Raw genomic sequence first — 15,992 nt, forward strand, 5'->3', positions numbered from 1 at the left:
ATGGTCTTCTCACTGTTGATGATGATGATGATGATGATGATGATGATGACAACGCCGTCTAAAAATAATTGGATCCGTAATCAGTAGACATTTTCTCTCCCACTTCTTTGCTTTTCATTGTCTCAAAAATGGTCACAAATTCTCTTTCGACACGAATGCATTTTTCTTGTCATCAACATAATTCAGTTTTATTTTATTATCTCTTGCTAAATTGCATATCATTCAGCGACTTGACACCTTAAGATTTCATTCTAATATATATATATATATGGCATGTTGCAGAATAAAATATGCATGCATATATATATATATATATATATATATATATATATACTCATTGTGTGCAAAATCAAGATTTCAAGACAAGGTGTTGATGGCAACAAAAGGTGCATTTCATTTTCTGTTACAATTGTTTCAATGTCCAGTTCGACAATTTCAAGCATGATATCATTTGAAAATTTTCAAAAACCAGCATTTCTTCAAACTTTATGAATAAACACACTTTTGACAATGTAGCATTTTTTGAATAGAAAGAAAGAAAAAGGGTGGGGGGTCCCTAACGGGGAAAAACATGCGAGAAACATTTACCTTGGTTGTGGAAATGTTTCTCGCATGTTTTTCCCGTTAGGGATCCCCCCCCCCCTTTTTTTCTTTCTATTCAAAAAATGCTACATTGCCAAAAGTGTGCTTATTCATAAAGTCGGAAGAAATGCTGGTTTTTGAAAATTATCAAACAATATAATGCTTGAACTTGTCAAACTGGACATTGAAACAATTGTAACAAAAAATGAAATACACCTTTTGTTGCCATCAACACCTTGTCTTGAAGTCTTGATTTTGCATACACAGTATGTTCAATTATGAAATGTACTAATTTTGTAGTTTAATCTTTAAGTCAACTATTTTTGGCTTAAAACCTATTGGCATATGAAAATTTACTGAATTACACAAACTCAGTATATTACATATAAGTCTATATATATATATATATATATATATATATATATATGTATATGCATGCATGCACATTTTATTCTGCAACATGCCACCATCTGTAATCTTGAGGCCTGGGATCAGATTGCGCCACAGCTGAGCCTACCTATGCCAACACACAATGCATGTCGCTACGCAAATTTTTTTTTTTTTTTTTTTTTTGGTGATTGGCAAGAGAAATGTTCTCCCAGTATCTTTGCTATTGTCTAAAATAAATAAATAAAAAAAAAAAAAAAAAGATTTGTTTAGATAGTCATAAATTCAAATTAAATAAAAGAAGTAAGAAAAGTTACTTTCCTGGAAAATCATAAATCTTTTTTTGTTTTATTTTTTAAGAGAAACAATTTTGTTCACTATTTCAGTGGTTTTCCTTATTTCTTCCTAACAGACATACTTTAACACAAAAATTCACAAATTTTAATTAACCTTTTTTTCTGGAGAATCAAATTTCGATTTTTTTATATTAAAATGTAACTGAGTATGTGCTTTTTGCAACAATGTAAGTGGTTTTAGATTTTGTTCAAAATTAAATTAGATAGTAATCGTAAAAAATGGTGAAAATGTGAACTTGATTATATATATATATATATATATATATATATATATATATATGATATGCACAAATGATTTGAAAAATTAAATGAGTTACAATAGCAATATTATTAAGACATACCATAATATTAATGTCCTTTGTAAAACCCAATATTTCTGTTTCAGTTCCCTTTTTAACGGACATATTACAGATCCATTATAATGTCTTGTTACATCTCCCTTTAAAACGATCTTGAATTTCGACATCCTTGCTATTCTACTGACCAAACATTTATTTTGGGCCTATGAACATAATTACAGTAATAATGAATTTTTGTTTTTACTCATGTTGATTTTATAGTTTTTTCTTTCTCTTTTTTGGTTGTGTTTATCTTAGGATCTGGAGCAGAATACAAGTGGCACATTGGACTATGGTCTTCTCAACCAACAACTGAGCAACACCGCATCAGTAATCAACATAAATGCTGCTGCACAGGGAGAACATTCACCAATCTTAAACAGTGCTAATAGCAAGGAGCCCTCTGAAGTTTGTTTCATGATTCTCTTCAGGAAGCATTATTTAAATAAAAATTTGTTTGGTTGTATTTATATATTCACATATTATATTTATATATTCACATATTATATTTATATATTCACATATATTTATATATTCACATATCATATTTATATATTCACATATCATATTTATATATTCACATATCATATTTATATATTCACATATTATATTTATATATTCACATATTATATTTATATATTAACATATCATATTTATATATTCACATATCATATTTATATATTCACATATCATATTTATATATTCAAATATATTTATATATTCACATATTATATTTATATATTCACATATTATATTTATATATTCACATATTATATTTATATATTCACATATATTTATATATTCACATATTATATTTATATATTCACATATCATATTTATATATTCACATATTATATTTATATATTGACATATCATATTTATATATTCACATATTATATTTATATATTCACATATCATATTTATATATTCACATATCATATTTATATATTCACATATTATATTCATATATTCACATATATTCATATATTCACATATATTCATATATTCACATATCATATTTATATATTCACATATCATATTTATATATTCACATATCATATTTATATATTCACATATCATATTTATATATTCACATATTATATTTATATATTCACATATTATATTTATATATTCACATATCCACATATCATATTTATATATTCACATATTCACATATCATATTTATATATTCACATATTATATTTATATATTCACATATTATATTTATATATTCACATATCATATTTATAATTCACATATTATATTTATATATTCACATATCATATTTATATATTCACATATTATATTTATATATTCACATATATTTATATATTCACATATCATATTTATATATTCACATATCATATTTATATATTCACATATCATATTTATATATTCACATATTATATTTATATATTCACATATTATATTTATATATTCACATATTATATTTATATATTAACATATCATATTTATATATTCACATATCATATTTATATATTCACATATCATATTTATATATTCAAATATATTTATATATTCACATATTATATTTATATATTCACATATTATATTTATATATTCACATATTATATTTATATATTCACATATATTTATATATTCACATATTATATTTATATATTCACATATCATATTTATATATTCACATATTATATTTATATATTGACATATCATATTTATATATTCACATATTATATTTATATATTCACATTATATTTATATATTCACATATCATATTTATATATTCACATATTATATTCATATATTCACATATATTCATATATTCACATATATTCATATATTCACATATCATATTTATATATTCACATATCATATTTATATATTCACATATCATATTTATATATTCACATATCATATTTATATATTCACATATTATATTTATATATTCACATATTATATTTATATATTCACATATCCACATATCATATTTATATATTCACATATTCACATATCATATTTATATATTCACATATTATATTTATATATTCACATATTATATTTATATATTCACATATTATATTTATATATTCACATATCATATTTATAATTCACATATTATATTTATATATTCACATATCATATTTATATATTCACATATTATATTTATATATTCACATATCATATTTATATATTCACATATCATATTTATATATTCACATATCATATTTATATATTCACATATCATATTTATATATTCACATATTATATTTATATATTCACATATTATATTTATATATTCACATATCATATTTATATATTCACATATCATATTTATATATTCACATATCATATTTATATATTCACATATCATATTTATATATTTACATATAATATTCATATATTCACATATCATATTTATATATTCACATATTATATTTATATATTCACATATTATATTTATATATTCACATATTATATTTATATATTCACATATCATATTTATATATTCACATATTATATTCATATATTTACATATAATATTCATATATTCACATATCATATTTATATATTCACATATTATATTTATATATTCACATATTATATTTATATATTCACATATTATATTTATATATTCACATATCATATTTATATATTCACATATTATATTCATATATTCACATATAATATTCATATATTCACATATCATATTTATATATTCACATATCATATTTATATATTCACATATCATATTTATATATTCACATATGCAAGCATGAAACACTTTTAACACTTAAAATTCTAAAATAATTGTATTTTTCTTCTTTCTGACAAGTTTTTCAGATTGTTCACACATAATCACCTAAAAATGGAGAATCAATTCTGTTTTTCATGCGAGGTGGGGTGATATAGTAAGAGGGCGTTAATCTACAATTTTAGCAAAATATGATTGTTTTTTTTTTTTTTGCTGCTGTTTTTGCAATTTGGACAAATCGATACAACTAAACTTTTGTTTACATTTGTCAATGAGGATAGTGAAAAGGGGTTTAAAATGTTTGTTGATTACCAATAAGGCATTTATTTAACTAATTAAAAGAAGTTTTTTATTTGTCATGGAAAATGTAAAAACTGCAAAAAGAGGGCAAAAGAGAAAGAGTGAGCAAGCCTTCTCTTTCTCACACTTTTCTTTTGTCACTTGTCTGATAGCGAGCACTAGTTGTTTAACTTAAGGTGTTTTAGTCATTTATCTGATCTCTTTATTTATTCTTTAATTCATTACTGTTAATATCAACAAAATGATTACACATTTATAGTAAAAATTATACAATTCCAATTTGATACTAAGCATTAATTTTTATTATGTACTGTTTAAAAAATGTGAATTAAGTATTCAAATGACTTGCTTCTTTATATATATATATATATATGTATATATATATATATATATATATATATACATACATATATATATGTATATAGGCGTGTAAAATACTATGTTGGGCTATTGATGTAAAAAAGTAACCCATGTTGATTGTAATATGATAGATAAAAAAAAAATTTCACATTCATTTAGTTTTAAAAATTTGCAACCATCAACAATTAAATAATTTTTCAGATCCCTAATTTAACAAAAATATCTACCATAAACATTCAAAGTTAAAAGTCTCAGCTTTTACCTTCTTAAAAGTTATGATCATGTTGTTGGATGATGAATAGGAGAGGGTGTTACTCTGATTGGTTGAACCAGATCGCATGTTAAGAGAGAGGGGCATTTTGAAATAGTAATTAGAGCATTTGTTTCTTTGCAGCAGTGTTAGACAGAAATCTGTCCAACTGGCAAAAGGAAATGATAATGAAAAGGTGCAAAGAATCTATATACACCTAACCTTGAGAATCCAAACAATGGTTTATAGGATCAAACAAATTAATATTATAAATATTCAGTATTGTCTGTGTTCATTAATTCATCCCAAGCCAATTTCCAACTATGATGAGAAAAAAAAAAAAAAAAAGATAGCAGCCCAGTTCACCATATACAAAGTCTAGATACAGTCATTGAGAATATAACAAATATTTCAATGTCTTGATATGACTAACATAGAATAAACGTAAAACCTCATCCTCCAACGTAGATCCCTACTACCATGTCTCCTTCTCCAACATCAGGGGTCTACGTTCCAACCTTCCAGAGGTTGGAACCCAATTACAGGAGACAAAACCGGAAATATTTTTTCCAAGTGAAACTGGAATAGGGCCGACCACCTCCCTAGATGAGTTCATAATTAAAGGATACTCTAACTTAACATCTTAATCTGACCCCCAAGATCGCCATGGGCATGGAATATGTGCCTACATTAAAGATGGCTTCCCATGTGGCAGGGATATCTCCAGAGAAGACCCTAATTTACCTTATATGTGCTTCCGGGTTGCACATGCTTACACAACCGCATTTGCATTTGCCCTCTATCGCCCCCACAACAGCGGAGTTGCTATCTTTAAGAGTATATCGGAGAAAATTGACCACATCCTGTCTGCTCATCCCTTGGCTAACATTCACATTTTGTGGTGTCTTCAGTATCCATAATGTGGAATGGCTGACCCACTCAAATAAGACTGATGATGAGGGGAGGTTCTGTCATGATTTTGCCATTGCCTATGACCTCACTCAGATTGTTCGCAAGCCCACCCGTGTGCCCGATACTACTGGTCAGTACGCAAGCCTTCTAGAGTTTTTTCTCTCCACTTCCCCTGAGCTGTGCTCATGTTTCTTTCTATCTCCTCTGGGATCCTCTGACCACTCTGTTGTATCAGTTAAGATAAAAATGAAATGTAATAAGTCTGCAGATGTACCTCTTCACCATACTGTATATCGATACTCTATGGCTGACTGGGATAGCTTCCGTACATTCATATCTGATCAACCTCTCCATTCCATGTTTAAAAAGGGTGTGACCTCTATAGTATCAGACCTGACTGAATGGTTACTTATAGGCATAGACCAATTCATACCATCTAAAAAATACCAACAAAAACCTAACAGCCAGCCATGGTTCTCCCCTGAATGTGTTCCTGAACAGAAGCGTGTGTTCTATCCCAACCATCAGTGGACCAGAGGTCAATCTCATCAGCATCCAACAAGGCCAAACTATTTGCCAAGAACTTTGCAGCAAATTCTACCCTATGCGACGCCATCAACTTCCCGTATTTCCTCCTATAACACACAACACGCTAGGTAACATACAAATATCTGTGTATGAGGTCGTCAAGCTAATCAAGAACCTTGATTCCAGTAAAGCAACTGGTCCTGACGGTATTCCAATTATAGTGTTAAAAAAGCTACAACCAGAACTTGCCCCCATACTTACCAAACTATTTAAGCATTGCCTTAAGGAGAGGTGCTTTCCAACACCCTGGAAAACCTCATCAGTATGCCCTATATTTAAGAATTCAGGTGATAAGTCATTTCCCTCTCAGTACAGATCAATAAGTCTCCTGTATGTCATGAGTAAGTTGCTGGAATCCATATTAAATAGAGAAGTAGTCAACCACCTCAGCAGAAATAACCTTCTTAGTGACACGCAATATGGTTTCCGTTCTGCTAGATCTACAGCTGATGTGCTAATGGTTATATCTCATAGGATTAACGAATCTCTCGACAGAGGCAACCTTTCTAGGGCAATTGCTCTTGACATATCAAAGGCCTTTGATAGGGTGTCACATGAAGGTTTACTTCACAGGATCTCCAGCTAATGTTATAGCTGGAAATGTTTTCTGAATCATTAAATCATTTCTCTTTGATAGGGTCATAAGAGTAGTGGTTGATGGGCAGAAATCAGAGGCCTGCAGTATTAATGCTGGAGTCCCTCAGGGGTCCATCCTGGACCAAACTCTCTTCTTGATCTACATTAATGATCTCCCTAAACACATACTAAAATCATTCGTTATGCTGATGACACGACTATCTATGGCAACACATCAAAGGCCGTAAATGACAATGTTCTCTCTGATTCTCTCTCCTCAGATCTTGAGCGTGTGGTACAATGGGGGAAGAGGTGGCTGGTTACCTTTAATGCATCTAAGACCAAGCTCCTATCATTGCATCAATTGATGGCTCTCGTTTAGGGGAGGCCCCATGTTTAGATAAGCTTCTGGGTTTGACCTTTACTGCTGATCTGAAATGGAACACATACATCAAGTCTGTAGCCAAGGTCGCTGGGAAAATGGTGGGATCCTTCTACCGCTTCAGGAGATATCTCACTACTGATGCAATTCTCTATATAAAAGCCAAGTACGTCCAAGGATGGAGTACTGCTGCCACATCTGGGCAGGAGCTGCTAAAACAGCCTATCCTGCCTTGACAGAGTACAAAATAGACTTTGTGGCTTGGTGGGGGGGGGCTTTTCTCTTCCCTGCAACCGCTCTCCCACAGAAGAGACGTTGCGAGCCTGTCTGTTTTATCATTATTTCCATGGCAAGTGCTCGTCTGAGCTCCTATCTCTGGTCCCCCCCCCTCGCCAATCTTTCACGAAAAACACCCGTCTAGCTGAAACCACTGTCAATAATTTTTCCCACTCTTTATCTGTGCCTAAATCAAAACGTAGATTCCATGAACAAAGCTTCTTTCTTAGAACTGCACGCCTGTGGAACTCTCTACCGCTGGCCTGTTTCCCTCCTGACTACAACTTGGATGTGTTCAAGTCCAACACAAACAAATTCCTGATGAACTGCCCCCTTAAGTAATGACACTTTATCAAATCTCCAATACTAACTATTACTACGATACTATCCCATTGATTACTGCACACACAATAACCCTTCTCCCCGAGTGGCTTCTGGGCCTTGATAAGTGGTGACCTCCATGTAAAAAAAAAAAAAATAGTAAACAATGATGCCTTTCTATATCTATCATGATTTAAGTGGCTTGAATAAAATTTAACTTTTCAAATTCTCACATAACTTTTAATTAGATAGATCCACTTGCTTTGTTTTTTCCCCATAATTAGTAAACTTCATAATAATATCATTTTCTGTGATGATAAAATGCCATCACTTTTCAGTGTGCTTTTCTATATAGTTTGAGAAGAGCTCATTTCAATAACTCTGTTTCTGTTGCCTATATTTTCAGATTACACCAAATCAACAAAAACCAAGTTTATTGTCAAAAGGTAAATTATTGAAAACACTTTTTAGCTAGTTTTTTTACTATTATACCCATTATTAAATTTCAACTAATGTTAATGTTGATTCTTTGTTCGTTTTTCTAGTATCTCTGAAGGATTCACAGGGATCTTCCTTAAATACAACCGGAATATCTACCCAGGCAGATGCTGAACATTCTCCTGTTGTCAGTAAAGAACATGTCAAAGATACTTTTGAAGATACTGAGTTCGTTCTTATTCAAAAAGGTTTTTGGAGATTTTATATATCTTGAAATTAAACAAATAAAACTTATAATTTGATCTGATTTTTATTGGAAGAAAAAAAATCAGTACTTTTTTAGAGTATATAGTTTATCTACTCTATATACTCCTATATATTTGTGATCAATCCAAAACTACAGCATGCTATACTTAGAAACAATACAATAATCGTACATGAAGTAATTTATTAAAGTAAGTAAAAAATAAGAATAAATTGGTAATTTCATTTGTGCATCATTTCATTATGCTTTCTAACTTCAATCTACCTATTCCCCTTTTTATAATAAGCTACAAACATTATTAGGAAAAAAACAGCAGATTGTGTACTATTATAAAAGAACTAAATGGTTCTTACATGCTGGCATGTGTTGGATTACTTTGAGAAATTGACTGACAAACTAACCTATCTTTGGCTAGATCTTTATTTTTCCCTTTTTCTCTCATATTACTTACTCTCATTTTTTCCTTGGCATTCATCTACTTCCACATCTACTAACCCAAAAACTTTGATTCAGTCTTCCAATGTAATCAAACCAGTGAAGTCTCCTGCACAGATCTCCCGGTATTGTCTAGATTTAACTTTCCTCTATCTAAAGTCATCAGATGTAACCCTGTCTTTAAAACTTATATTACACATCCATTGTAATATTCTCAAATCGTTTCTCTGTATGGAATGCATATCTCCAATTGTCACTAGTCAGCTTTTACTTCCATACATCATCATGTTATATTTCACAAAAAGAGCAACAATAAACAGAGGAAATGTAGATAACTACTTTTTTAAGTGGCGGAACAAGACCTTTTTTTAGTAAGTATTAAGTAATTCTATATTAATATAATATGCACTCTCCTGTGTGTTCCATGCATATTCTTTTATATATCCAGGTGATTGGAAGTCATGTGATACAAGCCACATCACACCATCTGCCCTCCCAAAAGATTTATGTCTTTTGAAAATCATTTTTTTTTTCTTTTTGGGATCTATTTCTACAATTCACATCAGGTTACTTTTTGTTTACTCATCTGTTTTTTTGTTTTGTTTTTTTTTTGGTAAGGACACAACCTCATCAAAAATATCATAAACGGCAGTTCTTATCATTCATTTGTGTCTGGAATATATCTTTTTTTTTTATTTGTTAATGTGTCATTTTGAATGTTTTATAATGCATATCATATTCTCAATTCTTCTTCTGCTATGCCCTCTATCCACATTGGTTTTCCTAAATAATAATTTGAGAAATATTTTTTTTTGCCTGGACTGTAAGGTATTATTTAAGGTCTTTTTCTTTCCTTAATTCCATTTTTGAAGCGATCAGTTTATCAACCTGGTGCTACCAGATTAGACTTTCTAAAGATACTGATCTCCTGACTTAAATGCACTGTATATCAAAATTTTTATAATTTTGCAAAACCTGATAATGTTCTGCAAAGCCAAAGAACAAAACAACAGTCCCCCCTTCCTGCCCCTTTTCCCCTTCCCCACTCTCCTACTAACAATGTGACTTAAAATGCACCAAAGAATATTATAACCAACTCCTCTTGAAAAGCTCAATCAGGCTCTGTAGGACTGGAAATGAAAGTGACAGAATCCTCTACAGGACAACCAAACCAAGCACTAGGAATTCATGGAAAAAATGTAAAGAATTTGAAACATAAAAAACTTTCTGCAAAATTACTAGGCCTTGTTGGTATGGCATCAGAATAAGCTGCAGAAAGTAAAAGTCTCTGAATGAGGCTACCTGTTGGCTGTAGGTAGTGGCCCGTAATATCTTGTGATCCTGATGGTTGAGCAGGCCATGACCTTGGTACAAAAAAGTCATGGACGTGCAACACACTACTTTCGTCTTTACCTTGACTAGAAGGGAGGTCAGAGAGGCTTGATCTAATCAATCGGCTAGTCATGTCAAATCCTGACACTTACACTGGCAAATGTTGATAACATCCAAAAAATGAAATCCAAAGATAATACAATATCTTTCTACTCTTACTACAAACACAGGCAAACCAAGTAAGTGTTAGAAGACAGTAGCAGGGGTCAATCAATTGTTGAGATGAAACCACACAACTGTTCCCTACTCAACGTTTCTATTAAACTGGAAAAAATAAAACCAAAAGAGGAATCAGAAAACTATGGCACAAATTTAACGAATTGAGTATCCCTGAGATGAAAAAGCGAATGGACCCCCCCCCCTCAACATGTCTCATATTTGGACTCCAAGAAGGGTGGGGAGCAAGAATAATGAAACAATCAAACATATATAGAATATGAAAAACAAAAAACACAGAAATTTAATTAATAATGCTAAAACTAAAAGAATGCACTCTTATATATCTAATGTATTTGACTCAGTGAGCTAGAACCCATATCAGTGAAAACAACTCTCTTGAATACATAGAAAGGAAAATATTTTCAAGATTCCTTACCATAGAAATCTTAGAAGAGAAAAAAAAAAACAGTGAACTATCACAAGTCCTAATCAAAAAAGTTCTTACACAAATTTGCACATCAAAGATAGTTAAAAAAAAAAAATGAAAAATATCAATCCTCTGATTGAAGTAGATAATCATAAGAATGCTAGAAATCTTGTAAAAATGAAAAATTTCCACAGTTATTAATGTACAGTATTTGCCCATGAAAAATTAAATATTTCAAAAAACATTGTAAGAAGTCATGATTTAATCTTAGTAACATCCAAAGAAATCAAAATATCCTTTAAAAAAACAAGGTGTAATAGACCATGTCTGAATTAACATTAAAAGGAACGGTCAAATTATACTCACAAATACCTCACAATCCCCAAAGAAATCAAAATCAGATATGTAATTAAAAAAGTCCAATAATATATAACAACCTCTCTGAGATGCTTCAACTGCCATAAATTTAGGTATCATGGAGAAACTGCAGAAACTGTGGTATAGAGGAACCCAATCTTACAAACTGTTATGAAAATCACCCAGCTTACTCCAAAACATGCAAAATGTTTTTAAAAAGAAAAAGAAGTCATGGAGGTGAGATACAAGAAAAACATTTCCAGAGGCAAATTCTCATCAAAAAACAAATACCTATGCAGAAATTGCCCCCAAATCAGATCAAACAAATTACCAAGTTCCCCTCAACAAACTAATATCTGAACTAAAAGATTTAATGAAAATCCTAAAATAGACCCCAAAAGAAACTAACATGAATCAAATAATGTCCACTACAACCCCTAGAAATGATCAAAACCAGAAACAAACCTTTAAAAGCAAACCTAACTAATCAAAACCCACAAATAAACCCACAAATTCCCCTCTCCTACAGCTTTAGGATGTTGGAGACAAAAGACTCTGGAGAACAAACTACCCACAATAAAGAGCCTTTCAATCCTTTACAAAGTTCTAACAGAAAAGCAGACAAAAATAACAAACAACAAACATTCGAGCAAACAAGAACAACAAATGGGAAAAAATATTTTGAAGAAAATCTACTCTATTAAAACCAAACCATGATCTCACTCAACCTCAAGTAACAGATATAAATCAAGCATAAAAATTGACAAATTAACTCAACCCAAAGAATAAGAAGCCATGAAAATAGAAACCAAATCCACCAGTGAAATACATAAAAATACCCCCCAAAAAAAAATACCCCAAAATACATAAAAAAGAATAACAGCAAAAAAAGGTAAAAAGACAACTAAACACAAAACACCCAAACGGAAAAACAAAATACAAAACATGACACATAGAATCATACAATGGAATTGTCGAGGTATAAAAACTGAGTTTAATGAGCTTCTCATACTACTGTCATCTGTTTACAAAAAACTTTCCTACAAGTAAAAGATAAATTACAGATCAAAAACTATGAACAATCCAATTTGATTAATAATAAAGGACTTAGGGTTAATGGGGGCACAGCAATATTCATCAGGAAAAATGTATCCCATAATAAAATAGATATCAAAACAAAACTACAGGCAATAGCAACCACAGTTACATTACATAAAACAATTACTATCTGTTCTATATACATACCACCAACTGAAACTATAAATACACAAGAAATAAACAATCTTCTAGAACAACTCCCCAAACCTTTTCTTTTGTTGAGAGATTTCAACAGTCATAACTCAATATGGAGCAGCAAAAAGCTTGATGAAAACATTATAAACAATTATAAATAACATAAATTTATGTTTATTAAATAACAAAACATTAACCTACTTTAAGTAGATGATAAGTGGATCAGAATGAATGATAGACCTTAGCCTATGTGACACAACAACCTTCATGGACTGCACATGGAAAACGCCTTATGATACATGTGGAAGTGATCACTTCTCAATTATGCTGGAAATCTCTACCTCAAATAGCGAAACTGCCATATGCTGGAAACTGAAAAGAGCAGATGGAGAGAAGTACAAAAGAGAATGCAAAAAAAAATATTTATAAGAGATGGAAATCAAGACATGAAAGAGGATCATTTTACAGAAACCTACATCACCATAGCTAAGGAATGCATACCTAAAGGAGGGACAAAAACATTAAGAAACAAACCATGGTTCAATAAAAACTGTCAAAATGCAATAGCATGCAGCCTTGTAAAAATTCAATATCATACTAGCTACTTAAAATCTAATTGAATTTAAAAGACTTGGAGCAAAATCACACAGAATAATAAAAGAAGCCAAAAAAAAAAAAATGCCGGGAAAATTATGTAAGTGAACTCACCTCAAACACAAAACCCAAACAAATTGGGAAATGATAAGAAAATTTTCAGAAAAGCATCAAACTTTCATTATAAGACTCCTTGAAACAAAGTCACTCCCAAAACAGAAATAGTCAATCTATTAGCCAAAACGTACACGGAAAACTCAAAGGCAGATGATAATCAACAATTCCAGAAAATCAAAACAAAAGAGAAAAACACAAAACTAAACTTTTCATCTAAAAACATGGAAACTGTTCACTATGAAAGAACTCAATGAATCAGTAAAAATGTCTTACAACACATCAGAAAGAACTGATGAAATTTGATGCAAATTTATTAAATAACTCCCACAAGAGTCCCTGGATTACCTACTATATATTTACAACATTTGGACAACTGGAAAACTACCAAAAGCTTGGAGGCAAACAACAATTATACCGATCCCAAAGTCGGAGAAGGACCACAGCAATCCACAAAATTATTAACTAGGTGCTTATGCAAAATACTAGAATGTATGATAAATAACAGATTAGTCTGGTACTTAGAAAATAAACAGTATAACCAAATATCTCCCTAAACACATACTTAAATTATTCGTTGACATCTATGCTGATGACACGACCATCTACGGCAACACATCAAAGGCTGTAAATGACAAAGTTCTCTCTGATTCTCTCTCCTCTGATCTCGAGCGCGTGGTTCAGTGGGGGAAGACATGGCTGGTTACCTTTAATGCATCTAAAACCAAACTCCTATCTTTACATTATCAACGCTCTGATCCCCATCTGGCATCAATTGAAATGGATGGCTCTCGTCTAGGGGAGGCTCCATGTTTTGACAAGCTTCTGGGTTTGTCCTTTACTCCTGATCTGAAATGGAACACGTACATTAAGTCTGTTGCCAAGGTCGCTGGAAAGATGGTGGGATCCTTCTACCGCTCCAGAAGATATCTCACTACTGATGCAATTCTCTATGTATATAAAAGCCAAGTACGTCCAAGGATGGAATATTGCTGCCATATCTGGGCAGGAGCTGCTAAAAACAGCCTATCCTGCCTTGACAGAGTACAAAATAGACTTTGTGGCTTAGTGGGGGATGCCCTTTTCTCTACCCTGCAACCTCTCTCCCACAGAAGAGACGTTGCGAGCCTATCCTTGTTTTATCGTTATTTCCATGGCAGGTGCTCGTCTGAACTCCAATCTCTGGTCCCCCCCTTGCCAATCCTTCACGAAAACACCCGTCTAGCTGAATCCACTGTGAAAAATTTCCCCCACTCTTTATCTGTGCCTAAATCAAAACGTAGATTCCATGAACAGAGCTTCTTTCTTATAACTGCACGCCTGTGGAACTCTGTTCCATCTGCCTGCTTCCCACCTGACTACAACTTGGATGTCTTTAAGTCCAACGTTAACAAATTCCTAATGAACCACCCTCTTAAGTAAACACTTCATTAAATCTCCACTCTAACGTACTGTACTTGCAATGACCCTTATCCCTGAGTGGCTTCCGGGCCTTGATAAGTGGTGACCACTATGTAAAAAAAAAAATATTAAAAAAAAAAAAAATATCAATGTTATTTTAGGAAATGAGCACTAACGATCACTTAATCAGAGATTCTTCATCAAAGAAACCAATATAAAAAAAGAACACCTTGTTACCATCTTCTTTGACATAGGAAAAGCATATGACGCGACATGGAAATATGGGATATTGAAAGATTTACATAAACTCATACTAAGCAGCAGCCTACCAACTTTTATCCAAAACTTTGTATCAGAAAGAATCATCTAAGTAAAAATAGGATAAAACTTATCAGAACCAAAAAATCAAGTTGAAGGAAACTCACAAGGAAGTAATCTTTCAATTACTCTCTTAATTAATGATATTGCCCACTGCCTCGATTCTGGGGTAAATGGTTCACTATATGTTGATGACTATGATTTGTTATTGATCAAACTATATGAACATAATAAAGAGGCAACTACAACAATCTATTAACAAAATACTCATTCCATTACTATTAACAAAATACTCATTGATATGCAAATTACATCAAACTACATTCTCCCCTGATTCTTAAAGATCACCTCATAAATTTAAAACTCTGTTAGTCTCTCTTTGTTCAAATGTTTAGTCTAGCCCACGCTACTCGGCTAGACACAGCTAGCCCACTAAACAGCTAAGCACACAGCTAGCCAACTAAACGGCTAAGCACACAGCTAGCCCACACTACTCG

The 15,992-nt window shown here is 31.3% G+C and overlaps 1 protein-coding gene across 21 annotated transcripts in view; it reads left to right on the forward strand.

Moving 5' to 3' along the window:
* The window catches only part of LOC145291308 (centrosomal protein of 162 kDa-like), a 927,819-nt gene that overhangs the window by 440,039 nt on the left and 471,788 nt on the right, over positions 1-15,992 (forward strand). For all 21 annotated transcript variants that reach the window (XM_080137033.1, XM_080137018.1, XM_080137021.1 and 18 more), the window contains 3 exons: positions 1,922-2,071; positions 8,769-8,808; positions 8,908-9,048. In XM_080137033.1, the coding sequence (XP_079993159.1) occupies positions 1,922-2,071; positions 8,769-8,808; positions 8,908-9,048 (331 nt within the window). The remainder of the gene's footprint in view (positions 1-1,921; positions 2,072-8,768; positions 8,809-8,907; positions 9,049-15,992) is intronic.

This window comes from Euprymna scolopes, chromosome 12 (genome assembly GCF_053919585.1).
Source record: "Euprymna scolopes isolate OS-2025 chromosome 12, ASM5391958v1, whole genome shotgun sequence".
Classification (NCBI taxonomy): Eukaryota; Metazoa; Mollusca; class Cephalopoda; order Sepiida; family Sepiolidae; genus Euprymna; species Euprymna scolopes.